The 27,325-nt window shown below is 35.8% G+C and overlaps 1 protein-coding gene across 6 annotated transcripts in view; it reads right to left on the bottom strand.

Annotated features, from left to right (window-relative positions):
• Positions 1-27,325, bottom strand: part of LOC148941675 (uncharacterized) — an 81,441-nt gene that overhangs the window by 29,699 nt on the left and 24,417 nt on the right. For 5 of the 6 annotated variants that reach the window (XM_089103916.1, XM_089103914.1, XM_089103915.1 and 2 more), the window contains exons 2-3: positions 14,264-14,400; positions 12,103-12,273 (exon numbers count right to left, since the gene is read on the bottom strand). In XM_089103916.1, coding sequence (XP_088960042.1) covers positions 12,103-12,273; positions 14,264-14,306 — 214 coding nt within the window. In that variant the 5' untranslated portion in view covers positions 14,307-14,400. The remainder of the gene's footprint in view (positions 1-12,102; positions 12,274-14,263; positions 14,401-27,325) is intronic. The other variant, XM_089103918.1, reaches the window with a different exon arrangement.

Raw genomic sequence — 27,325 nt, 5'->3', positions numbered from 1 at the left:
ATCCAATAACATTATCAAATATAAATAAATGTTCAGTTCATAAAGAAAACTTGCCACACAGGTTTATTAATAGTCCAATGTTTATTGCAATAATCCAGAGCTCATTCAATGAAATGAAAATTTCACATACAAACTAAAGAATAACTTTCTTCTCCAAGACAAAAGTAAAAACCAAATGAGGCACGGCTAATGGAGACCGACCAATCCTATCCCTTCAAGGGTGCAACGTAAGGCCATGCGTCATCAGCAATGAAAGAACTAATTCTCCCTTCTATCCCCTGGAGAATCTCACCCGAGTCTAGCCGTCGAAAATACATTTTTATCAGGGATGAGTCATCCTAACTGCTCAATTACTATTCAAGCTGATTAGCCAGTCTCCGAGGAAAAATATCACGCTAAAAAGGAAAACCCAAGATTACTAAACAAAAATGAAAAAGGGGTGTGCGGGTGGTGGTGGTGCTAAAACAGAGAGCCCAATGAGGACCAGGCTCATTTGCACTGCAGCAACAACAATTTGTGTTCCAAGCTGTTTGTTTCATATGTTACCACTTCAAAAAAGGAAGGAAAATCACAAAAATTACTTCAATGAACTAGTGAACGAAGACAGACAATAATACATATTATTTATAGTGTCAGGCGTCGCCACGGCTATGAAGCATGCTTGTTTATATTGACTCTCACTGTCGCTGTCTTTTAACCGCAGACAATGTGAACTTTTTCATGTAATGGCGTTACCATAAGTTTTATGCAACCGACTTGGGAAAAAAATAACAAATTCTTCCTTAAGTTGTGACCAGGGGTCGGCCACGATGAGGTGCACGAAAAAAGTGACTTTAGTTACTTGAAGACACCAAAAAAGTGACAAAAAGTGACTGCTCAGAAGCCGTCAGAGCATGGTCAGATGGATTACAAGGATCAAAATTACTACCGTAAGATCATCACAGGCCTATGAGAGCCCGAGGAGTTATGGACAGAAATGCTGAAATCCTTATTTTTTTCTTCGACTGATTTTATTTACTTATACAAACGATAACTTCGGTAAATGTACGTTTTCGATTATGGCAGTAGGAAGGAAAACTGACTTATTGAATATCCTGCGTCCGCCACGACTAGGTATAACCAATCACTGGATATTATGTCATCACTTCTTTGACTTTTTCGAAAGGCGATCAATTAGTTAGCATTTACTCTTCAATACAAATACTTCAACTGATTCAGCATCATCTGAACTTTCCCTTTCTTTGGAGCAAGCTTTTAATGCTGCTTCCAGCATACTTTGAGCAAGACCAATGTACAGGAAGTCCTTCTCTTCCACAGCTTTCTTCAACGGTTCCCCTGCCTCTCTCAGATGGGTATCGCCTATTTCCTTCTGCTTAACCATCTCTTTTTTTGTACAATGTCTGATTTTATGGCCGCTATTTTCTGCTTCTTCCGCGCCATCTCCTAGATTTCTTGTGCAGCCTCTTCCTTCTCAGCTTCAAGCTTCTCTCTCTCTGATTCGTATTGTCTTCATTCAATAAAGAATAGTTCATAGCTGGCTCTAGCTGATCTACCCAGACAAAGCAGCTTCTTTGTGATCAGCACACACACTGGTCTGCTCCCATATTTACAGAACGCATACACAACAAAAGCCTTAGCATTCAGTGTCTGCTCTTCTGTACACGCTTGAAGGCTAGTCATCAGCAGAGCTGACCAAGAAAAGCCTCTCTCTACGCCTGCACTTCCATGACAGAGCGACAGAGCTGCCCGGACGATCCAACCTAAGGTCTGATATTTGGTTTCACCAGATGGCGTCTTCAGTTCTAGGATCCTTTGCCTATACCTGTCGATTCGAGTACTCTCTGTGGGTGGCGGCACAGGATGTGACTGTAATAACAACCATTCTCCCTGGACTTGCTCGATATCCATCTCAAATGGAAGTTCTCTCGCGATGTGGACGATATCATTGCAACTCGTTCTTTGGCAATCTGGACTGGTAGGGCTTAGGCAGGCAAGGCTTCGGAAAAACTCTTTGTTCACAGGGAATTTTGTAAGCAGGTACTGTATAGCAGCTTTGATAAGCTTTCTAATTCTCAGAAAAAAAATTTCCTGTCTTTCAGAATAACGAATCCAATCTAAGAATCCAGGGCAGCAATCATTATACAAGGGTTGCTGTAGGTAAACATCTGCAATACGAACTAACACATCAAAACCACCGAGGATCCGGAGATTGACATCACCAGCCAGCACAATCTGCCCCAAAAGAACTGTGCATAACCGTCTCAGCTCAAAGTATACCACATGAATTAACGACTCCTGTCGTTGAAATACACCGGTAAAAGCGGTGAAAGTTGCTGCAGAGCTTACAATAAACTCAATTTCGGCTTTCATTGTTTGCTTTTTTAGCGATTTTACAGTTTTTAAATATTTTACATTTGACATCAGGTACTCCAGACAATTTTTCTTTGGCACGAATTCTAGCATTTCTGGGCAAGAATATTCAATCAATGCAGGCCACTGTTCCATCAAGCGGCTTGCTGCTTCCCCTATGGTGAGCCATCTTGTGGGGACGTGCTTCATAAACTTACGCTGAGGAACTTGAACTTTCCGTTGGCACTGGTTGAAATCGTCAGAACGACCTGGCCATCCTGTGAAAAAGTGGCAAAACAGCAATGATCATATCAGAGCACTCCTCCCCGAGTTCTTGCAGCCCTTTCAGGAATGCATTATGCACTGCATGAATGTTGCAGGTTCCCATATTCAATAAACCTTTTGAATACCTTTTTTTCTTTTCTGAGTCTATGATGGGCCACACTTTCTTATTGACACTGGGCCATCATTTGCAAGCATCAGCAATCTCTCAAGTGAAAGTTCTGCATCTTCAATACTCTGCAGGATTTTCTGGATCTTCACTGGTTGCATGTCCCATATAATATGTCCAAAGATGCCAACTGGCCAATTGTTTCCGCTCTTTTGACCAGTATCGAACTCTTATTTGGAGCTCCTCTACCCCACCACTGTTCGTTGTTTCATCATATTCCAGCACAAAGTCAGAATTCTGGATGTCTTCAACTAGAATTCCTCGAAAGTACGGATAAATAGCCTCCGTCAACAAGCATGTAATTTTTTTTAGCCTTTAACGACAAGCCTTCTGGTACACAATCAGGGAACATTGTTTAGAACACCTCGGCAATATGATCACATGAAGCTGCAGCAAAAGAACTAGCAATAGTCTTTAAAATCCAAACTATCTCCGCCCTTGACGATGCATCTCGCTCGCAGGGCATTTCCAGATTCTTTTATGGTACGCTATCGTCACTCTGTGAGTTTGGGTGGTTTCCGATTGGAGCTGATGCAGCGAGTCCCAACTGACGCTGGTTTAAGATGACAGAAGCATTCTTTTTGTGATCTTTTGCAGCTGCATGTTGAAGAAGGGCCTGGAATCCTTTCTGGCAGCTGAGTGTCTTTTTGCAAACTTTACAATAGAACGAGCCCTTCTGTGCACCACTCTTTCACTTTGTGCCCAGCACCGTCTTCTCTACTGAACCAGCTCTCCAAAAATTTTGTCTTGCCCATTATTTTACAGCAACCTGATATAAGAATGGGTTTTAGGACGGAATTCGAAAATATATAAAGCTAATACAAATACAAACTGACAAAACCAATGAAAACACGAATTTAATCTTACATTTTGACGTCCTCAGACCTGTAGGCATGCATGCCTTTTACAGGAAGTGGTCTAAAATCACAGATACTGGCTAAAACTGAAAACATACAGAAGGAATCTTGGCCTAACTGTCAATTTGCTAAGCAACCGGGCAAGAAAGTGTGCTAAGTAAACCAAGGGCCTGAAAAGAACCATAGGCAGCTATGGTATGGTAGAACTAATTCAATCTATCATCTTATCTGCAAAAACCTAGATCTTAACACACACACACTAACCACGTTTATCACAGCCATATACATTATGGGTCTTGAAATACAGTCCAAACTATCAAAAAAAGATTTACCTTTTTTATGAATTATGCCACAGTTGAAGGTCAACTATAAGATACTGTTTCACCAAAAAAACTAGGTCCAAAACGTCAAAAAAAGTGACTTTAGTGACAAAATGACAGCAATAGTGACAAAAAGTGACAAGTCCCAAAAAAAGTGACAAAAAGTGACAAAAAGTGACTGCGGCCGATGCCTGTGTGACCCATTTAGATCGTTTTTGTGGCCAGAAATGTCAATTCCATAGTTTTAAGAAAGAAAAACTATGCAGCCGATCGCGGGGTTGGCCTCCGGCACTCGCCACATGGTAGGCTTGTATATTCTGATTCTTGTTGTCACTTGTCTTCTAACTATAGAAATCTTCTTCTTGATGTCATAGCATCAGGTTAGGTCTGATGCAACCACCCTGGAAAAATACTAAAAGGCATATAATTCTAACAGGAAGATAACAGGAAGATACGCGCCAACCCAAAATCAATCCAATATTTTATCCCTTAGTTCTATGACTATCTTACCTTAGTTCTGCCCTAGGGATGACACATGGATGGATGATAGATACAGTTATCTATCAACAAATGAAATAACGTCATTTTTATACAATACTAAAAAGGGCTTATCCCAGAATTGTCTCTCAATCACTCGGACTATCTGTCTTGGCTTTTTTCCATTTCTTGATGCTGGAAAAATACTAGATTTTAATTCAAAATCAACAGACTCTGTCGAGGCCTTCGGCTTCGTTGATTTTGAATTAAAATCTAGGTATTTTGCAGGCATCAAGACATGGCTAATCATAGGCAGCGTAATAGCGCTGCCTAAGTAAAGAACGATGTTGGCACAATAAATTACTTATTTATTTTTTTTCTTCATACCACTTCGTATTGAAGGAACCGTCATAGAACCTTGGAAAACGAATCCCTCAATTAGAAGTTGGAATAGCTTGTGCCCTTTATAATTGTCAAAAGTGATTGGAAGGCAACTAACACCCCTTCAAAGCCCACCATTTCCCCAAATACATCCAATCAAAATTTTAAGATAGCAATTTTGTCCAGCGTAGCTGATTTCGAGGTAGAAATTACGTTTTTAAGGATGACACTCCTCCACAGCCCGCTGGGCAAGGGTTGTAAGTTATGCCCTGGGAGCATATAAGATTTTTATAGAAAGCTTTGTCGTAGAAACATCAAAAAGGGCTCATTCAATTCGAATTTCAAAGGGCTAGTGCCCTTTGAAATAGTAGAAAGTGATTGGAGGGCAACTAACCCCCCTCTCACGCCCACCTTTTCCCCAAACACATCCAATCAAAATTTTGAGATAGCAATTTTGTTCAACGCAGTTGAAAGTTCAGGAAACTAGGTCTTTTAGGATGACCCCCCCCCAGCCGTCAGGGCAAGGGTTGTAGGTAAAGCTCTGGGGGCATTTAAGGATTTTATTGAAAGCGTTGTCCTAGAAACTTCAAAATGACTCATTCGATTAAAAATTGAAAGGGCTAGTGCCTTTTTTAATAGTTGAAAACGTTTTGAGAGCAACTAACACCCTCTCACGCCCACCATGTCCCTAAACACATCCAATCAAAATTTTGAGATAGCCATCTTGTTTAACGTAGTTGAAAGTTCAGGAAATTAGGTGTTTGAGGATGACAACCCCCTCACAGCCCTCAGTGCAATGGTTGTAATTTATGCCCTGGGGGCATATAAGGTGTTTATAGAAAGCGTTGTCGTAGAAACTCAAAAAGGGCCCATTCGATTGGAAATTGTAAGGGCTAGTGCCCATTTTAATAGTCAAAAGTGATTGGACGGCTTGGCATTTTTATACTAAAGATCGATGTGGATACAAGGTATTATTATTTTATTCTCTTTTTTGTTTAGACCAGGACACTTCGTATCGAAGGAGTTATCGTAGGAACTTGGAAAAGGGCTCATTCGATTGAAAATAGAAAGGGATATTGCCCTTTTCAATAGTCTAAAGTGATTGGAGGGCAACTAATACCGCTCCCACGCCCACCCTCCTATTTGCTCATTATGTTTAAAAACTAAATGTTGCTTTAAGATGAAATCAAAATGCACTGTGTTAATGCTAATTCCCAATAAGGCATCTCAGCAGTATCCCAAGAACGACTGAGAGTATTATTTTCAAACTTTCGGGGCTACTTCTGCTCGTAAAATTTAACCAAATCAAAATAGCATAAGTGTATCCAAGCTATCAAAGAAAGTAAACATATTTTTTTTGCGGATGGTATCAAGCTTTCTATTTCAGGTCAACAAGAGGAGGTAAGAAACTAAATTAAACACTACTAGTTTCGTCCTGATTTTAAAAAGGGTGTATGTTGTTAAAAATTGCTGAAAAACTTTCTCCAGCATACAAATAGCAGGCCAATCTATAAAGTCTTAAAAAAGAAAAGATTTAAACTATTATTTTCTTTTTCCCTGAAAAGACTATGTAAATATAAAGCGAAAAGAAGTTAATTAAAAAAACTTTCCACAAAATGATTATTTCAAAGAAAAGTAAAGAACTCCATTAAACCAAGAATAAGGAAAAATAAAATTAAACAGTCTACCAAGCGTGAAACTACCACAAATCAGCATCAATAAATAAATGAAACCCAAAACGAACAGAAATTACAATAAATAACCGAGTCTAACTCAAAACGAGCAGAAATGTTGCTTTAAGATGAAATCAAAATGCACTGTGTTAATGCTAATTCCCAATAAGGCATCTCAGCAGTATCCCAAGAACGACTGAGAGCATTATTTTCAAACTTTCGGGGCTACTTCTGCTCGTAAAATTTAACCAAATCAAAATAGTATAAGTGTATCCAAGCTATCAAAGAAAGTAAACATATTTTTTTGCGGATGGTATCAAGTTTTCTATTTCAGGTCAACTAGAGGAGATAAGAAACTAAATTAAACACTACTAGTTTCGTCCTGATTTTTAAAAAGGTGCATGTTGTTAAAACTTGCTGAAAAATTTTTCTCCAGCATACAAATAGCAGGCCAAATTATAAAGTCTTAAAAAAAATGAAAAGATTTAAAGTATTATTTTCTTTTTCCCTGAAAAGACTATGTCAATATAAAACGAACAGCAATTAATTAAATAAACAATTTCCATAAAACAAGTTTTTCAAAGAAAAGTAAAAAACTCTATTAAACCAAAAATAAGCAAAAATAAAATCAAACAGTCTACCAAGCGTGAAACTACCACAAATCAGCATCAATAAATAAATGAAACCCAAAACGAACAGAAATTACAATAAACAACCGAGTCAAACTTAAAACGAGCAGAAATTAACATAAGTTCGGCGTAAAACTCCTATGGCTTCCCCAGTCCAGAACATAATTTGCACTTTGATGAAAAAATTACAAATGAAAGTGCATTGTCAGTTTAATATACATATAATGATATTTAGTAATCAAAATGTTAATATTATTTGATTTATTAAAGTTACGAAAGTCAAAACATTCGCTGTGATATTGGTTTTCAAATGGCTTCTAGCCGCAGATCTCGTTTGGCCTTCATTTTCGTTCGTCATTTCCTCTGACTTTTTTCAGTTGAATTAAGAAATTCTGTCAGGAATTCAATTCCTCCTACCTGCTAATTCTTTACGGACGCTAAAATAACACGTTCTTTATTCGCTTAAAATTTTCTGAAATATTGAAACTCCAAAATAGCGTAATGATCGCGCAATTCTTTAGTTTAAGTCGCATTTTCATTTCGTCCCTTATTATTTGTTGCTGTTTCTTACTTCATGTCTTTTTCTTAAGCTGTTCTGAGTCATTTCTCATTTTGTGTAATTTTGCACATGTAATAGATACTAAATATTACTTCCTCGTTCTATATTTGAAGACAGTAAAACAACACGTTCCTTATTCAACTGTAATTTTCTGCAAACCACTTTGCCATCTTGTGTAATTTTGCATGCGTCATACCTAATAAAAACGACGCGGTCCCTCCTGGGCCGGATATGATGCAATTTTTGCCATTGAAATTTGCTTACAATATGACATAATTCATATGATTCCCCCTACAAAATTAAGTCTCTAAACGACACTTCTCAAACTCATCACCTATCTAGATCGTTTTTTTTTCAGGCCAGAAAATGCCTGTGACAAAAATTAAGTAATTTTCAAGAAAAAGTAAATAAATAAATAAACAATTATTGCTCGTTTAAATGTATTTAAAAGAGCAATAACTGTTAATTCATCTATTAAAAAAAAAATTCCCGAAAACGCCTCCATATTCTTATTGGAAAACAGTTACCGAGTTATTTTCTGACCAGAAAAAAAAAGAAATCTAAACAGGTCAAAACTTTGACAAAACTCGTCAAGAACCTTAACTTTGGGAAAAGACACGCAAAAAAATTTGAGCATGTTTCAAGAGCCTAAGTACGTCTTGTTGCCTCAGGAGTGATAGTACGAGCATCTATGACATTCTCGTATCATTTTTAGCATCTATGACACATGAAAAACTATACAAGAAACGTAACTAACTATAAAACCCTTAGTATAATGAGTATCTTTACAAAAGGCTTTAAGCAGTTTCACAATACCTGGAGGACAAAAACACAAATTAACAATTGCTCAAAATTAACAAACTGGACTCTCAAATGAGACAAGATCAAGAAGACATCCTCAGATATGTAAACTAACAATGGATGAAAATTAACAACCTGAACCATAAAGTATGACAAGACCAATACCAGCAGCTAAGGCAAAAGACATTGAACAAATGTCTGATTAATGATAACCGAAAGTGAAGAACAAAGAAATATACGGTTGAAAGATAAGCAACAGACACACGAAAGCAAGTAACAGAACGTGTCAAAAATGAGAGTGAGGAACAAAGAATAATTCTGTTAGAAAACAAGCGAAAGCAAACATCAGAACAACTCAAAAATGAGTGTAGAAGAAAGAAATATTGTGTTTAGAAGAAAAACAAAATCTCAATTTTGAACTTAAACAAACTGCGACACAAGACCAAGGATAAACCTACAAAGATGCTGTCTATTAATTAAAATAGACGTTTCATCATTGTATGAATTCAATGTGGAGTTCTCCATTCTCCCAAGGAAAGAGTAACAAACAAAGGTGATCTATTCAGAGGTTGCTGATTGTTTAGTCAAATTACATTATCACCTCCACAATTTTCAATTCAATGGGCTTGACTTTTTTAGGATGTTGTTTGCTCTCTAAGGAATTCCAAAACAATAAATCTGAAACTTGAACTCATCTTTCACTTTAGCTTCATCCAACGTAACCATGAATAATCGTAACATTTTCAGCTTCAAAGTAGCTGGACAAATTTGCCACAAAATCAGTTTAGCAGCAAATCCATCACAATCCTCTTGAAGGTGACTTTGAACCACTTTCATATGACCAAATGTACTTTTTAGATCTTGCTGAAGCTGGTGAAGAACGCCTTGCACATTCTTTCAATTATGAGATCGGTCGTAACTTAAGGGGTCTCTTGGAAAAAAATATTAGTAGACACAAAAAAACTATGCCAAAAGTTAAATGAAAATGCGAGTAGTGGAAGATAATGTAAATCAGCCTGATGCTGCACTGGGACAGCAGCCTCGGGTAGAAGACAAGCAACAATGAGGATCAAAACATGAAATTATAAGACTCATCTATCTATTTTTACTGACTTAGGTCAGTAACAGCCTACAATATAATTATTATTTGGTTTTATATCTGTTCGTCCGTGGTTAAAGTTGCTAATTAATTTTCTTGGAAAACTAGAAAACAAAGTTATTTTCTGTTCCCTATTAGTTCATATTATTTTTTGGTTGGTCCATCAAAGAAATATTGGTAAAGCCTTTTTTCCAGTTTTTCCCTTGCATCCATTTCCTCTGCAAAATTTCTGGAGGCTTAGTTATCTGTGTACTTTCCCGCAAGATACCATTCGATAGCGAAGATTATGTTCTTGAGTACTTTGATTTTAAATTTTCATATAAATGTTAGTCTTTTTTTCGTAATATGGCAATAACACTAAAAATATTTTTGAAAAAGAAGATCTTGTTAGGAGTCTTGTATGTTTTTATTCTCAGTCGAAACAAAACAAATGATAGACTGTTGCGTTTGCCACTTCCTCATCTAGGTAATAAACAGGTTATAATAGTAATATTATTTGTAATTTTCTTAAAGAAAATGGAAGAGTTTTAAACAGACACAAAGTCTAAGTTTCTTAGAGGGCGTTAAATATCTAGTTTCTCGTTTTCCGTCTGGTACCTCTAAGGATACGAGTGTTATTGGGTGATGACATTTAAGCCTCTTTCGAGATACTGTATTATTCTACTGTCTGATAACGAATTGATATTATACAAAAGAACGGAATGAATTTGAGATACGAAAGTTTAAATAATGATAGTCAGCTAGAAACAAGCTGAGATTCATACTAGGCGAAAGTTGTGACGATTCCAAAGGTTTCGCGGGGGGAGAGGGGTCCCTTACGAAGATTTTTTTCGGGGGGCGGGGGGGGGGGTATTAAAAATACTTTTATCTTTTAAAACACTATGGTTATTAATACGCATGGAGAATTATCCGCTCCACTGACTTCATGGGGTGGCCAGGGGAGAAGAATACCTCCCGTGAAAAAAGAAGACAAAAAACTATGCATATAAGTAAGAAGGAAATTTATGTATCTCATCTAAATTTTGGTGAAAACAAAGTCCCTGCTAAACCCTTCACACCCCTCCACCCAGAAGCTACCTGACAGAGCAGCCTTTTCACCTTTTGTGCCAGCAATCATGCAAATGTAATAATAATAATACAACTAATATAAACTTACTGCATAACTAATAAACTTAAGCCCACCATAGTTGCGTCAGCTCCCTCTCCAGCACAATCTATTCGTAGCTTCGCTCTTTGCCGCCTACCAATTTCCTTTAATCTTTAACCCTAGAATTACCAATTTCCTTTAAATCCATCCTTATGCCCTCTTCCCTTCCGAACTACCCTTCATTTGGCCCCAGACAGATGACCAAATAGAACACTGTTTGGCAATCTGTTTCCTTTCAAGTATAAAATGTGTCTCGGCCATCTCAATCTACATGCCATAACAGCTCTAGAAAGTAAGAAAAAAACACATTTTTCATACAACTTGTTGTTTGATATACTGTCTGTCAATCGGGTATCTAAAACTACTTACAGTGGAATATCTCTAAAAAGAACTTAACAAATGTATCACTACCATTAGGCACTCATGTTTCAGAGCCATATTTGATTCTTGTTTGTAGCCACATTGTCTGTTATATGGAACAGCTTCAGACTGACTACTTTTCGTAGTCAGTATTTCATATTTCATAACATAAGTTAATATTTTACTACGTTTTGCTGCTTCGTCTGGATCACATGGAATTTCATCACTCGAAATACAAATTGTAATTGCTCAAATTTCATCACTAATATCTGTTACCCCTCCTCGTTGCTACCAAGCACATTTTATTAAATTTTATTAAAAGAACTTTTATTAATTTGCTTTCAGTTTCTAACATTCCTACCTAGAATCAAGCCTACCCAGAATCAATTCCTACCCAGAGCCAAGATCAGCTACTTTGCAAACTAATCTCCTAGAATTGTTCTATCTATCTTCGACATTCTCAAACTTTAAACTCTTTCATATCCTATTCAATTTTTTTTTCGAAAAACCCTCCCAAACTATACTCCTGGACTGTAGCAACATTATAATTTCTAGGAAGATAGTCACTTTTTCTAAACTTTATCTTAATATTATAAACGTCCAGCTATTTCCAGGAATAAACCTTGTCTCTTGGAAGCAATATTGAGCTAATTTAGACTTTTGATCTTCTTTATTGGTTTATTGTGTTTATGGGAAAAAACCATCCGTATGCACTCTAAACTTTAAACAGTCTATGTTAAGAAGCTATGAGTAAGGATCAACTGATAACTATTTGAATTAAAAGATTAAGCTCCATTACATTAATACAGAGAAAACTGTTAAAGGTAAGACTACGCTGGTTACTGAGATGCCTTGCTTTTATTAAAAAGAAAATTTTCACTGAGAAAAATAAAAATATTTTTCAATAGTCTGAGATGGCAAACGTGACTTATCATGGTCTTTCAATCTGTTTTTTTTTCTCTTTTTTTTGGTCTAGAAAACATATCTTTGAAAACATACCTTCGTTTTTGTAAGTAGTTACATCTAATTTAGGAGATTGAAAACCAATATCAAGTTTCCTAGAAGCACTTGGTGGAATGATAAAAGTGTCATCCTCCTGCTTAAGTGACACACTAGAATTTGAAATCCCTAAAAGCTGTTCATCTGCATTTGGAAATAAGTTTTCAATTTCTGAAATAAAACTGGAAATAAATTTACATTCAGAACCAACATAGTAAAAAATTTTTTACTAAATTTTTTAAATTTCTAAATTTTCTAAAATTATAAGAATTGAAATTTTTTATAGGCAATGAAAACATTAGTACAAAGTTTATAGCTTAACCTGTTGTTTGCCTCTGATTTCCAGAGAAAATGTTTCCAGGATTACTGCCTAACTCTCCTTGGCTGATTTCGTTTAATTCCTTTTCGACTAAAGATGAACATAGTCCAGAGCTTTCAAAACATAACCATTCAATGAGTTTTATTTCAGTATGGGATGAATCATTGAAGTTACAAATAAAGTTCTTATATGGCACTTTGGACTTGAAAATAATATCTTTCAAAGGGATAATTGCAAAACAAGAATAAAACACGCATATCAAACTTTGTTGAAAAATGATTTCATGAAATAAAAGAAATTAAAAATATTCAAATTTTCATTAGCTTTAGTACCCTTTAAGAATGTTTTTTCTGTTTTTTTTCAGAAAGAGGACAAAATTCAACAAGATCAAAACTGTTAGTGTAACTTTAAACCTAATGAATTTTACTTCTTTAGAATCATAGGTAGAATAACAGCACTACAAAGTAAAGAGGAATAGCACTTCAATGGACTAATTTTCCTACAGGTTAATTTGTATAGATGGAGTTGCTATAGTAACTTTCAAAGTAGGTCCTTCAATTAGAAATTAAAAATTATATTGCCCTTTTAGGAGTCAAAATTTTATTGGAGGCCATAGATTCCCTTTCAAGAGCAACCTTTCCCAAGCATTCTCAAATCCAAATTTCGAGATATCTGGGTTTTTTTTTCAATATAATTGAAAGGTCAAAAAGGCCTCTGAGATTCTTTGACTTATGCAAGTTGTCATTTTTCTACATAAGAATTTCTTATTTGGAAAAGGGACATTCCTGATCCTGTATTTCCAAAAAGGTTAAGAACATTAAGCTGAACATCTAGGGAATAATGAATTAAAGCAAAATACAATATTTTCCAGCAGGTTGGCAAAAGGGTGTGTCAGTTATATTTCAAGAACAGCTTATTGTGTTAAGTCAAAATTTTCGTGGCATTCTGAGGGGGATGTTAAGCTAACCAACAGACACTATAGCTTAATATCATTACAAATACAACTACTACAACAAGTCAAACTACCAGCCCTATTTCAGTTACTGCATACCCTGACTACAATGGCTCTGACTGCAACTGCTATGACAACTACAACTACTATGGCTACTATAACTACAACTATTACTACTACTACTACTGCACCAACAACTGCAGCTATAATGACTGCTACTAAAATTAGTCACAAACTAAATAGCCTATTCCTCTTATTTTGGATAATTTTGGTAAAATTGAAGTCATTTACTGTGTTTTTTTGTCTAATAAGCCATGTCTAATAAAATTGCAATGAGAATTTAAGTCACGACTGCTTGGCTTTTTCTAAAGAAATTGCTTTACCTTGCTTAATCCAGTGAATTATCTTTGTTGTTTCTGAGACACTGTAAATATGCCATTTTGTCAACGTGGATGTCTGTAATGTCTTTTGATTTAGTCTAACATGTCCAGAAAGATTTCAACCTAATACTCTTAGCTGTTTCTGAGATATTCAAAATACACCCTTTTGACATTACAGATGCACATAGTCTCTTTTGATTAAGTTCAACTTAATTAATTCCTTCTGGGAAAACTCCCATCCAGAGCTCGGAACTCTCACCCACAAATTCCCCTAGCTCATGCAGAATATTCCCCAAAACAATCCCCCTTCGTTGGGGAATTAGATCCATGAATTTATCCCAAGAGTCCTCTGAAAAGATGAAATTTGGTAACCTTAGCCTAGGGGTATGAATTTCTTCTATGTTGTCTGATCTAATAAAAATTCTCCCAAAGAACTTTTCATTAGTAAAAAAGATACAATGTAAATTCTATGCATGGTTAATTGGTAAAATTCTTGGAACTGCTACTTACCTTTCTTCACTGTGGCTTCATCAAAACCAACATTTGTATCCATTGCTTCCCAGTCAAGCTGAATTTTGATTCAATCTCTTAGGTATGGTAAGTAACTTCTACAGCTGATAATACCTCATATTTTAAGACTCTTTGTCCTAGAAAAAAGGGTAACAAGGGGCTTTTTTACAATAAGAAATAAAGCTGTAACCAGACAAGTCAGTTTGATATTTCATGTATTTCTAACCTGTCCTTTACTTCATCTATGTCCAAACCCATGCTTAAGCACTGCAATTTTTTCAAAAACCAAGCATGACGCCAGACTAAAGCCTGATGTAAGGAATTTTGTACTAGTCAGGATGATGTGATAAAAGAAGACTGATCTTAAGGCAAAGGTCAAATCATAAAATGTACCAATATTTGCTATAAAAAGTGAAAACTGAGAAAAGGGTTCCACAGTGAAGGACAGAAAATCTAATTGTTCTGGATAGAGATTATAGGCTGTACTTATACAAATACCAACATTACTGACAAACATTTAAGGATATGTAAAAAAAAGTAGATGATCGATCTAGTTGAAATAGGAACTACTTTTACTTACTTTTTAAAGGCTAACTCTTTTAAGGTTTTTAATTCCTTGTCAAAATAGCCTATATACAAATATTTTTTCGATTACCAGTTTTTTTGCTCTTTAAGCAATTTAATGTAAACTTTTCCATGCATAAAAATCTTCAATTTTTGCACATGAGGTGAAAACGTCATTCCGATAGTGATGTGTATAAAAATGACGTCACTCACACAAAATATTTTTTTCTTCCAAAATTAAGGGTGTTAATAAATTTTATCAAACTTATGACCTATCTAGATTGTTTTTTAGGCCAAAATATCCCAGGATATAAATTTTCCTTAAAAAAATGGAGCCGTTTTAAAGAAAAAATAAATACATACATAAATATAAAGATAGTATATAAACATGCAATAATTGTATATATATATATATATATTTATGTATTTTTTTCTCGAAAACGGCTCCAAATTTCTTTGGAAAAATTGGTATCTTGGGATATTCTCGCATAAAAAAAGATCTAGATAGGTCTAAAGTCTGAGAAAATTCGTTAAGAGCCTTAATTTTGGTTTTTGCAAATGAGTCATGTATTATGTTAGTACATCATATAAGCATTTCTTACAACACCATATATGACATCATATAAACCATTTCATACACAATGTCAAGCATAGCATAAATAAGATTGTTCATTTTCCAAAGCATCAGTTATTTATATAATATAATGTCTGTTGGAAGGCCCAGAAAACGAAAATTTGCAGTTGTAGTTACTATAAATGTTGATCCTTTGGAACATAGACCTGAACTATCAAGCATGATAAGATGTGAAAATTGACAACCTGGACCATGAATTGTGACAATACCAATACGGGCAGCTAAAACAAAGGCCATTGCTAAATTGTCTGAAGTTATCAAAATCCAAAAAAACATATCAAACATGAAAAGCAAAGATATGGGCAGTTAGAAGATTTGCAAAACTGATAATTAGAGCATGTCAAAAATGAAAATGAAGAGCAGACACACGTGGTTAGAAGTAAAACAATAGTGTGTCAAAAATGAAAATGAAGAGCAAAGACATGTATGGTTAGAAGACATGCGGCACCAAGCAAGTGAGTGAGTCCAAAATGAAAATTGAGAGCAAATACACACTTGGTTAGAAGAACAGGGGTGGCATCTCAAAAATGAAAATGAAGAGCAAAGACACACGCGGTTAGAAGGCATGCAACACCGAGCATGCGAGCAAGTCAAATATGAAAATGAAGAGCAGGCACACACGGTTAGAAGACATGCAACACCAAACATGTGAGCAAGTCAAGGAAAATGAACCTGGACAGGGATAGCAAGAACCAAAATGTGTAAAATTGAAAATGATAGCAATGATGATTGGGTTTAGGATTTTGACATGGATAAGGTCTTCAATGCCTACCATACCTTTGAAAATCAAAAACCTGGATTAGATAAATTGTTGGAAGCAAAAAAAGTTTTTGTCCTACCACCTGAACAATTACATAAAAACAAAAGTTTGGCAATTTGTCTTTCATAATGACAAAAGGGAAAAAAAAGGAGTTTTTGTCCCACCACCAGAACAATTAAAAGAAATAAAGGCTTGGCATACTGACAAAAGACAAGCCAAGGCAAAAGTTAAAGGTAAAAAAAACAACTTAATTTTACAAAGGCGCTACTTCTAATTTAAGGTCCATTTGGATGTTATGTCATCAAGAAAAGGCTCAAATTGCTTGCATTTAGAACACAGGTGACAGTGAGAATCTACATTTAGAAGCCTGTTGCATGTCAAGGACTGGGGATTATTTAGACCATTTCAAGGCTGGGCTCCAGCATGGCTATATGGCAGGCTTGTATATATTGTTCTCATTGTGGTCAAGAATGGCAATATACCAGTTTTAAGAAAAAGAAACAAACAAATATGTAGCTGGTTTCAAGGTCAAGCCCCTTGTATATATTGCATCTGGCCGGCTTGTATACATTGATTCTCATTGTTAGTAGTAACCTCCAAATGAATCATCTTTGTTTGCTTCTTTTTCCTTGGGAAAATGAAGGGCTCCTCAGAGAAAACATATAACATTGAGGGGTCCCAATGACTTAAGCATAGTTTATGGCATCTTTGTATGTTTGTACTGGGTTTTGCACTAAATTTTGTTGGCGTCAAACATTGTGATAGCATTATTCTTCTAACATAGTATTTCTTCCTTTTTCACTTTTTTATTTCTGACTCATCTGAATTTTCTGTCGCTTGTGTTCTAACATCACAATTCTTTGTTCTTCACTTCATTTGGGAAACGTTCTGATACTGGCTTTCTCGCAATCACTTGTTATTCTTCCTTTGGCTTATCTTCTAACCACATATTTTTTTTATACTTGGTGTGACATATTTTAATTCTTACATTTTAATTCTTACTGCCACTTATTTTTAAACTGGATGCTTATTTGTTATTCACTTTTGTTTTGACTCATTGAAATTGTTGCTGATGCAAATTTTCTAACAATATTTCTTTGGTCTTCCTTTTTGGTTATCATTACTGTAAACATTTTTTAAATGGTCTGGTTTGTTGATTAGTTCTCTAGCCATTATGAAACTGCTTAAAACACCTTTTATACTACTACTACTACTAACAACTCACCACAGCACCAAGCTGCCTGAGGCCAACACAGCTACGCACACTCCTCCTCCATCCCAATCTATTCAAAACCTCCCTTTTGACACCCGCCCACGAAGTTCCCATTTCCTTTATATCTTTCTTTATGACGTCCTCCCAGCCAAGACAAGGACGACCTGTTTTCCATGTTGTCATAGAAGGTTAACCGAAAAGGACGATTGCCAATTTGTGATTATTTATTTGTAGAATGGGTCTTAGCCACCTCAACCTTTCTTTCATTATAGCCCTAGAAAGCAGTATTGAACCACACTTTTTGTACAGCCTACTGTCTGAAATACAGTCAGTCAGCTGGGTACCCAGAGCAGCCCTTAAGCAATTTCTCTCAAAAACATCTAGCAAATCTTCATTGGCTTTTCAGAGCTCCCATGCTTCAGAGCCATATTTGACCACTGTCATCACTGTAGCTTCTAATATTCTAATCTTGGTTTGCACACTTATCTTCCTATTCTTCCAAACTTTTTTTTACTGTGAAAAAAGACCCTGAGCCTTGGCTATTGTGCTTTTGACATCTTCACTGCTCCCACTATCTTTACTAATAGTACTACCAAGGTAAGTGAAGCTGTCCACCTGATCCATCTTTTCATTACCCAGCTTCACCTTTTTATCTTCACTTATTCCTAGCCTTAGTGACTTAGCCTTCTTAACATTAATTTTCAACCCTATTCTAGCACCCTGAACTCACAAAACCTCTAAAAGTTCATTCCTTTTGCTCACACTTTCATCTAGGATGCTTAAATCATCAGCATAATCTAAGTCCAGGAGACTTTTTCCTCCCCATTTGATTCAATGGTCTCCTATTGCCTTTCCTGTGCTCCTTAAGACAAAGTCCATCAAAATAATTCATATAAAGGGGGATAGAACACAACCCTGCTTAACTCCTGATTTAATACAAAACCAGATGCTTACCTCATTTCCTACCTTAACTGCAACAATGTTATTCTTGTACATAGCACTAATCACTTCAATTTATTTGTCTGGTATACCATACAAGAACAAGAACTTTACTAAGGCTCTTCTGTCAACAGAATTGAACACTTGCTCATAATCTATAAAACTGAGGACCAAAGGTGTTTGAAAACTCAGGCACTTCTCAATTATTTACCTAATAGTGAAAATTTGGTTGACACATCCTCTACCTTTTCTAAAACCACACTGTTCTTCTCTTAAAGCTTTGTCTATGGCATCTCTCAGTCTAAAAAGTATCATATTACTAAGTAATTTACTACCTACAGAGACCAGACTAATCCCTCAATAATTACCACATTCACATTTATCGCCTTTCTTATAAAGGGGCTTAATTAAGGTTTTCCTAAAATCATTAGGTACTTCCCCTTTTTCAAAAATTATATTCATAATCTTCAGTAACTTATTTCTAACCTCAGAGCCACCATATTTAAGAAACTCATTTACAACCCTATCAGCACTTAGAGCCTTATTATTTTTTAATCCTTTTAGTACTGTCACTAATTCCTCCTCACAAAACAAATATTCCTTCACATCCAATGTATCACAAAATTTTTCATTTTCCTCTATATCACTTCCTTCAAATCTATCTTGGTTAAACAAATTCTCAAAATATTTGACCCATCTCTCTTGTTTTTCCTTATCGCTAATTGCAGCCCCATTCCTATTTTTAACTAGGACATGTCCGGATTGACTTCACAATTTATTAACATGCCAGTACAATATTTTACTATTATGCCGTCTAGCTGTATTTTCCAGATCCTCGGCAATTTTATCCATGGCCTCCACTTCACACCTTCTTAGTTCATATTTTAATGCTTTCTCCGCTTTCTTTACATTCCTTTTGTTTTGATATGATCTATCACTAAGGTAATTCTTGTACAAGTCCTTAGTATTTTATACTTAGCTATGTTCCTCCCATAATGTTGGATACATCATAAATATGAAAACAATACATTCACTCCTGGGGGGAGGAGGAGGCCAAAATAATGTAATTATTTTGAGTTCTTGTTCAGCTCCCGTGTTGTGAACATCTATCCAAATAAATAGCATTTGTAAGTGACAAAAAGGATTATTTATTGCGCAACCCAAGTATATTTCATAAGGAATGTAAGTGATTGCAATTCCTGACCTAGATTCAGTGTGAGATTATCTTTTTAGATTTTGAAATCTCATTAATTCAGTGACCTTGAAAACAATTTCTCGGACTACAAAGCTGGAACTCCACTGTGACGTCACTGCCTGCTTGATTGGATTGAGTTTATATTGGCGACGGTTTTTGGCATTGATTTGGAGTGGATTTTTGTCTATTGAATATTATTACCGTAAGTGCAATTATGAAATAATGGGTGACTCGGATATTATTTTAAATCCAATATTGAATTTTATTTCTCGATCGATGATCGATGGTATCAAAGTAGAAACAATAATTGCTAAGTCGACAAGCTTTTTCAGTCATGAAACCATTCTAAAGGCAAAGGAAGTCTTACATCAGGTGCTAGAAATTGGAACACGTTTAATAAGATGCCAAAAAGACGATGAAAATGTCCTTGACATTTGTAAGTGGTTATCTACGGCATCGAAAGAAAAACGTAAGATCCCGAAATTCGTGATTTACTCACCGTGTGAAATTCCAACAATTGGTGATGCGATCGTTGCAACATTAATCTATCGCATGAATGAACTTTCCCGTAAAATTGACAGTTTGTCTGAGCTAAATAAGCAACATTTCACAGTACAGGCAACTTCTGCCTGGCCCTCTTCTGCTCAGTCGTCTTGCACCAAGGACCAATCCTCCTACCTATGCTGTTGTGTTAAAAAAATGCCCGTCCAATCTTTCATCTCCACTATTAAGGAAAGATTTTATTGATAAAATATGTCCTGAAGCTGCAAATGATATTTCAGAGGTGAAACGTTCTTCATCAGAATGGAAAATTGTCGTAAAAAGTAAATCCGCTGCCTCCTCAATTGCTGACCAGATGAAAAAGTTCCAACCTGGCCTTTTAGCCTCTGTTAAATCTCCCGCCTTCATCGGTGTAATAAAAGGCGTTCCGACAGAAATGAATGAAAAAGATCTAGAGAAATTTATTCCAAAGTGTGTCAAAGCTTTGCAGTGTGGCAAGTCACGCGTCTACAAGATTTATTTTGAACAACGGAGTGATCTCGATTCTTTTCTGAAAAATTCTGTGCAGGTGGGTTATGAAAAGTTAACTGTCCAGAATTTCATATTCATACTTAGACGGTGTTTCAGATGCCATCAACAAGGACATTTTGCTGTTGATTGTAAGAACGCAGAACTGTGCTCTCGCTGTGGTTCCACGGAGCACTCTTCCACCAGGGATAATCCATGTGCTCGGACCTTGTTTTGCATTACATGTAAAGAGTCTAATCACACCTGTTACAGTATCAAATGGCCTGGCAACGCTCAAACCAATAAACGGGCAGCTAAGTAGATAAATGGATATTCGTTTTCTCTCTTGGAACATTAATGGTGGTCTTATAAAAAAAAACCTATTCTTGAAAATATACTTCATAATCATGATATTCTTTGTTTGCAGGAACATTTCCTGACCAACCATAGCCTTAGTTTACTTGACATTAGTGCCACTTTCAAAACTTTCTCGGTTCCAGCTAAACGTAGTGCTTCTAAAGGCAGAGCTTCCGATGGTATTGCTACTTATGTAGCATCGAATCTTAATTCTAGTGTTTTATTTTCCTGTGATAGTTTTTTAGTTGTTCGAGTAGGTGAATGCGTAATAATAAATGTGTATTTACCCACAGATTACAAAGATGAAGATTCGGAGAGAGATTTCGCTTTAGCAGTTAGTAAACTTAGCTCTTGTCTTTGTGATGTCCTTAAACTGAAAATCCCGTGTTTGATCATAGGTGATTTTAATTGTGATTTTAATTGCAGGTTATCTTCAGCTTCTATCCGTGCTTCTTTACTATTAGGAATATTTGGTGATGATTTTAAAGTTCAACGAAATCTGCTCAGTTTACTTACATTCATTCTTCCTCTTGAACATCTAACCTTGACCATGTTGTGTCATATAACCTGAATATACCTTGTGTTGAGGTAGTTTCCAAATTTCAAGTTTCAGACCATCTTCCTAGTGCTTCTAGTTTCAAAGGAGAAGCTTCTCAGATTCCAGTGTTACAGGCTTATACTGTTCGCTGGCACAAGTGGTATATTTGTTGCGATTGGAATAAAATTGACACATCTCAGTTCATTGAAAGTGCAGATAGCATCCTAGACAAGATCAGGGTTCCATTTCATCTTCTGCAAAAGTTTTCCAATAAAGAAATTAATGAGGTAAGATTAACTTTTGATATCTACTCCACAGAAATGTGCCATTCACTTTCGTGTGCTGAAAAAAGGGAAGTTCCTCTTAAAAAAATACGTGTTGGTACACAAGTTCCCGGGTGGTCAGGAAATCTAGCGCTGTCTGAAGCTTGTGACCGTGCTAAATTTTGGTATAAATTATGTAGAGATTGCCTATGCCCCCGTCAAGGAATAGTCAATGAACTGAGAAAAATGTCAAAGAAACGTTTTTCTAAGGAACTTGCCCTTCATCGATCTAAAATGCAGACACTTTATTCCGAGAAGGTCAGGAATTCATCTGATCTTCTGTGGAAGCTATTACCTCGTACTATCTCCTCCAATTTGCCAGACCCGAATGACATTCCATTGTCCGAGTGGATATCCCATTTTCCAAATGAATTTTCTGAGCCTGATCCTGTTTTAGAGTCACAATTTTGTGACGAGCTCTGCAAATTCATTGATGAATCTCCTAACCTTGATTGTGCTGTTAATTGTGACGCTGTTATAAACGCCATATCCCAACTTAAAAAGAAAGTGTCTTGTGGGATAGATAAGGTGAGCACTCTACACATCATTAATGGAAGTTATCTTTTGGTGCGTCATCTCAGCCTTGTCATACAACTGATATTTGTTACGGGTATTGTTCCATCCTTGTTCTGCATTGGTGATCTATCTCCGATTCCCAAAAAAGGGAAATCTGAGCTGCAATGTTCCTCTTTCCGTCCCATCACCGTATCTTCTTCTTCTTCTTCTATTTAACAGCAAGTGGGCTTTTCAGTAAAACTATTTAGCCCTTTTCCTTTTGCTTCACTCTGTGGGCTACAGAGCTACTGGCTTGATTGCCTCATATTTATTACATATATTCAGATATCTTTCAGCAGATTTTTTGACTCTAGGAGTTCAAATATAAGATGATAGATGTCGATTTCTATGCGCTGTGTACAGGTATAGTTGGCTAGGCTCTTGTCTGATAGTTGGATTTTGTGGTGTTTGAAGTATTTTAACAGTTTAGAAAGCAAGGTATGTTGTGCAGACGTCAGCATATTACATTCAAATAGGCAATGGTCAATTGTTTCATTATTCATATTACAATGCCTGCAAAAAGGGGACAGGGGAATTGAACCACTTGAATTAGAAAGCTTATATGAGAATGCAAGGAAATTTAGTCCATTTGTCCCAAAACCAATTCTATGATAAATTTTAGAAAGATACTTATTGGGAAAGGGGGAAAGCATAGAATTAATCTTATTAAAATTAATACCTGATAGCCTCCATTGGTAAATATCTCTAATTGGGATTGGTCTCCCATTTGGCTGGTCAATATTTATAGCATTTTTTGCTATTTCATCAACCTGATGATTACCGCTTATGCCAGAGTGGCTCGGAATGTACTGAAAGTAAGTTTTTATGCCACTTGAAGCAAGATTATCAATAATACTGAGACAATGATAAGTGTCAATGTCCAACTTATATTGAGGAGCTGAGGCCAGCAACTCAAGGCTTGATAAAGAGTCGGAATAGATGATAATATTATTCGAATTTTCAATCAAAGGTTGGTTTTGCTTAAGGTGTTCTAATGCCATCATTATGGCATTTAACTCAGCAGACATTATAGATAAATTATTAAATAATCTCTCGCACATTGCAATTTTCAGGTGAGGAAAGAATACACCACTTGTTACCTTCTCATTCATTTTTGACCCATCAACAAATATTTGGAAGTGGTTTTTATATGTAACTGTATTAAGTTCTGCAAATTTTTTCTGGACAAAAGCAATGGGGGTTAAATCTTTATTCCATTTTGAAAATTCAGTATTTATTATGGGAAATGACCAATTCCATGGAGGGGAATGGGGGAAAGTAGGTGCAATAGACTTTGCTGGTACAGGGAACTTCTTTTGAACATTGGCATACTCATCTGCAATACCTCTATACATGGCTGGATTTCTTAACCAATTATGTAATGTGTGTGAGCTATTTGATTCAATTTTTGTAAGATGTTTTGCCAAGAGAAAGCTACGTCTCTCCCTTATTGTTGTTAATCCACTCTCCATAAGCAGAAACTTGGTGCTTGTGGGTTTCCTAAGACCAAATATGAGACGTATTATATCATTTTGTGTTGTTTCAATTTTTTGCATCTGTGTCTTTGCACATGCACCATAGACAATGAGCCCATAGTCAATATGGGGTCTTTTATGTGATTTATAAAACTGGAGTAAGGTTTTCTCCTTACAACCCCAGGGTGTGGAAAGAAGTCTTTTTAGTATATTTGCTTTTCTATAACATTTTTTTATTGCGTTTGAAATGTGGAGGTGAAAATTAAGTTTTTCGTGAAGCATGAGACCTAAGTAATTAATAGGATTATCTTCTGGAATACTTGTTTATTTAGACTTAGTTTTGCATTAAGATTGTTACACTTCCGGTGAAATTGGATTACTTTTTACTTGGTGGGTGCAATGGGTGAATCTGAATGTTGAGAGATTTTTCAAATTGGAAAAGTGACTTTTGCAGATTTGACTGTGCTATCTGAAAGGTGTTGCCAGATGACCATAGCACCAGATCATCAGCATATTGTAGATTCGTGTGGGGTAGGTTCATGTCCCAGAGATATAGGGCAACTAGGAGGCAACTGAGGACTGCTCCCTGAGGTAGGCCTTTGGATATTGTCTTTTGGGATGAAGAGGCTGAACCAATACAAACAATGAAACTTCGCACTTCTATGAAGGATTTAATAAAAGATACTAGCTTAGGAGGTACTCCAAGGTTTGCAAGTTTATTTAAAAGGATTTGGTTGTTCACATTGTCATATGCCCCTTCAAAATCTAGGAAAGCTGCCACTAGGATACTATTTTTTTGAGAAAGATTCATTTATTGCATTTGTTAGCAAAATGAAAGCATCTGTTGAGGAGTGGTATTTCCTGAATCCAGTTTGAGTGTGTGGGATCATGTTATTTTTCTCAACAAACCAGAGGAGTCTGTGATAAATTATTTTCTCCATTATTTTCCCCATCACAGGTGTAATCATTATGGGCCTATGAGACTCAAGGTTATCTTTTGGTTTATTTTTCTTTAGGATTGGTATGAGGGACGAAGATTTCCATATATTGGGGAACCTAGAAGATGCCCAAGCGTGATTATAACAATTTAGCAGTTCTTGTTTGTATGAAGGTGTGAGATTCTTTATCCATGTAGGGTGTATATTGTCATAGCTGCTGCTAGTTTTGGTCCTAATATGATGTATTGCATTATTCAATTCCTGGATTGAAAATGGATTAGTTATGCACTCGGATCCTGGCCGTGGTTGGTAACTTGGGTTCAGAGGAATTGTGGCCAGTTTGCTTTGAATATTTGATGTTAGCTTATTAACAAATAGAGTTGCAAATAGGTTAGCCTTTTTATCATCATTATCATAATGGGTATTATTTTGTATAAGGTCCTACAGGAGTGGACTGGGGGAAGTCTTTTTCCCACATATGTGACTTATGACTTTATGTATAATTGGCTCATGCGTTTCTCTGGAGAGATTATTTGCAAAATTATTCCAGTAATTATATTTAGCATCTATTATAGTCCTTTTTAGATTAGATTCTGCTTGTAATTTTTTAAAATATGTAATAGGTGTTGGTTTTTTTTTATCCTCCACTTATTTAGGCACTCATTTGTCCACCATTCTTTAGGAATTTGTTTAGGGAATGTTTTCTTAGGTGTTGTCCTGGGGATAGCATGATTAGCTGTATTTATTAGTAAAGATGTCAAGGCTTCAGTATGCGTATCACCTGTTGTGTTAGAAATGCATGAACTTTGGGTGAAACTTGTAATTTCATCATTTAGCTTATTTTGGAACATAGACCAATTTGCTTTAGTGTTGATATATTTGGAGGTATGAGATAAAGTTTCAGCAGGTTCATTTAGGGAGCAAACTATAGCAAAGTGGTCAGTACATAGACTATCAATTTTATTTATGTAAATTTTGTTCAAAAAATTTTAAGACACAATTTGTAGGTCAATTGTGGAGAATTTGCCACTTTTAGGGTTGAAATATGTATTCAGGTTTGGAGGGGTAGCAACAGCTAAATCGTTATTATTTAAAGTCATATGCTCAATAAATTTACCAGCTTTATTTGCTGGTTTATTCCCGCACAAAAGGCTGTGGGCATTGAAATCACCACAAATAATGATATTTTTTAACATATTAGAATTATTTATATAATTAAAGAAATTCTTGGCATCTGTAGTTTGGCCATTAGGGTTATAAAAGCTTATTATGTAGGTTTTTAAATTATTCAGCCAAACACTTATACCAATTACATCAACATCATTTTCAAAATCTGGAAAATTGATGCCACAAAATTTTATATTATTATTAACTAATAAAGCTACACCTCCTCCTTTTCTCTCTGAAGATCTATCCTTTCTCAGGATATTATATCCCAGAGACTTAATTTGTTGATTTTGGGTTAAATGAGTTTCCTGGAGACAAGCAATATTAATGGAATTATTATTCATAAATGATATTAGTTCATTTAGCTTATTTTCTGTGAGTGATCTATCTGCTACTTCGTATCTACTACGACATGCAAACTTTTTGAGCTCCTTTTTCTTGATGAGTTAAAACAGAAATGTTACGTTCCCCCATATAAGTTCGGTTTTGAGACTAATCTTGACTGTTCTAATGCTCTTATATCAGTTTTTACTGCCTTTATTGATACTGAATCCTCGAGGGAGTACATGATCCTCGCCAGACATGATTTTAAATTTGAGTTTAATTACTTGCGTCATTCTTTGATGCTTCTTCATATGGCAAGGTGAGGCGTAAGCCCATCAGTTGTCCGTGTTCTCAGGGATTTATATAGGAATCTAAGAGTGCGTTTAAAACTTCCATCCCATTTTTCCCTGCAGTCGGCTCTTCATCCTTCCCTATATAATTGCATTAATTCTCGTGTGAGGCCAAACTCTTCGATTCCTTCGAATATGCTTGTGAATCTTCAGTACCCCATGATCGTTAAGAAAGGGACTAGACAGGGAGCTATCACTTCCCCAACCCTGTTCAATAATAGTGTCCTGGAAGTGCAGGCAAAGTGTCTTCCTTCATGCATTCTTGGGAGAATCGATATGTCTCTTATTTGTTATGCTGATGACATCCTGAATCTCAGCCGTACGATCCAGCGCATTGAGCAGAATTTCAAAATCCTCAAAGATGAATATTCAAAAATAATCTGTCTTTTAATCCTGAGAAATCCGAAGTAATCCTTTTCAATTGGCGAAATCCCTCTAATTCTCTTATAAATATGGACGGTTCTTCAGATTTGCTAAATATCTTTTACATTTGCCCCCTTGGACAAGAACATTTGTATAAGCTATCTGACCCTAATATTAGCATTAATAAATCTCTATCCTATTTTCAAAGTAAGTTTAATCATCCATGGTCAACAATTTGTTCATAATAGTTTTTTTTATATTAATGTAATGCATATAGTCACTGTTTGTATTAATGTAATGAAGAGTTTTCTTTTGTCATGTTTGTGAATTTTCAATTTGTGTTTGTGTCCTTCTTTTTC

Source organism: Artemia sp. Qi Xiang Cuo, chromosome 18, assembly GCF_049724085.1.
Source record: "Artemia sp. Qi Xiang Cuo chromosome 18, ASM4972408v1, whole genome shotgun sequence".
Lineage (NCBI taxonomy): Eukaryota > Metazoa > Arthropoda > Branchiopoda > Anostraca > Artemiidae > Artemia > Artemia sp. Qi Xiang Cuo.
This window is presented reverse-complemented; position numbering and strand designations above follow the sequence as displayed.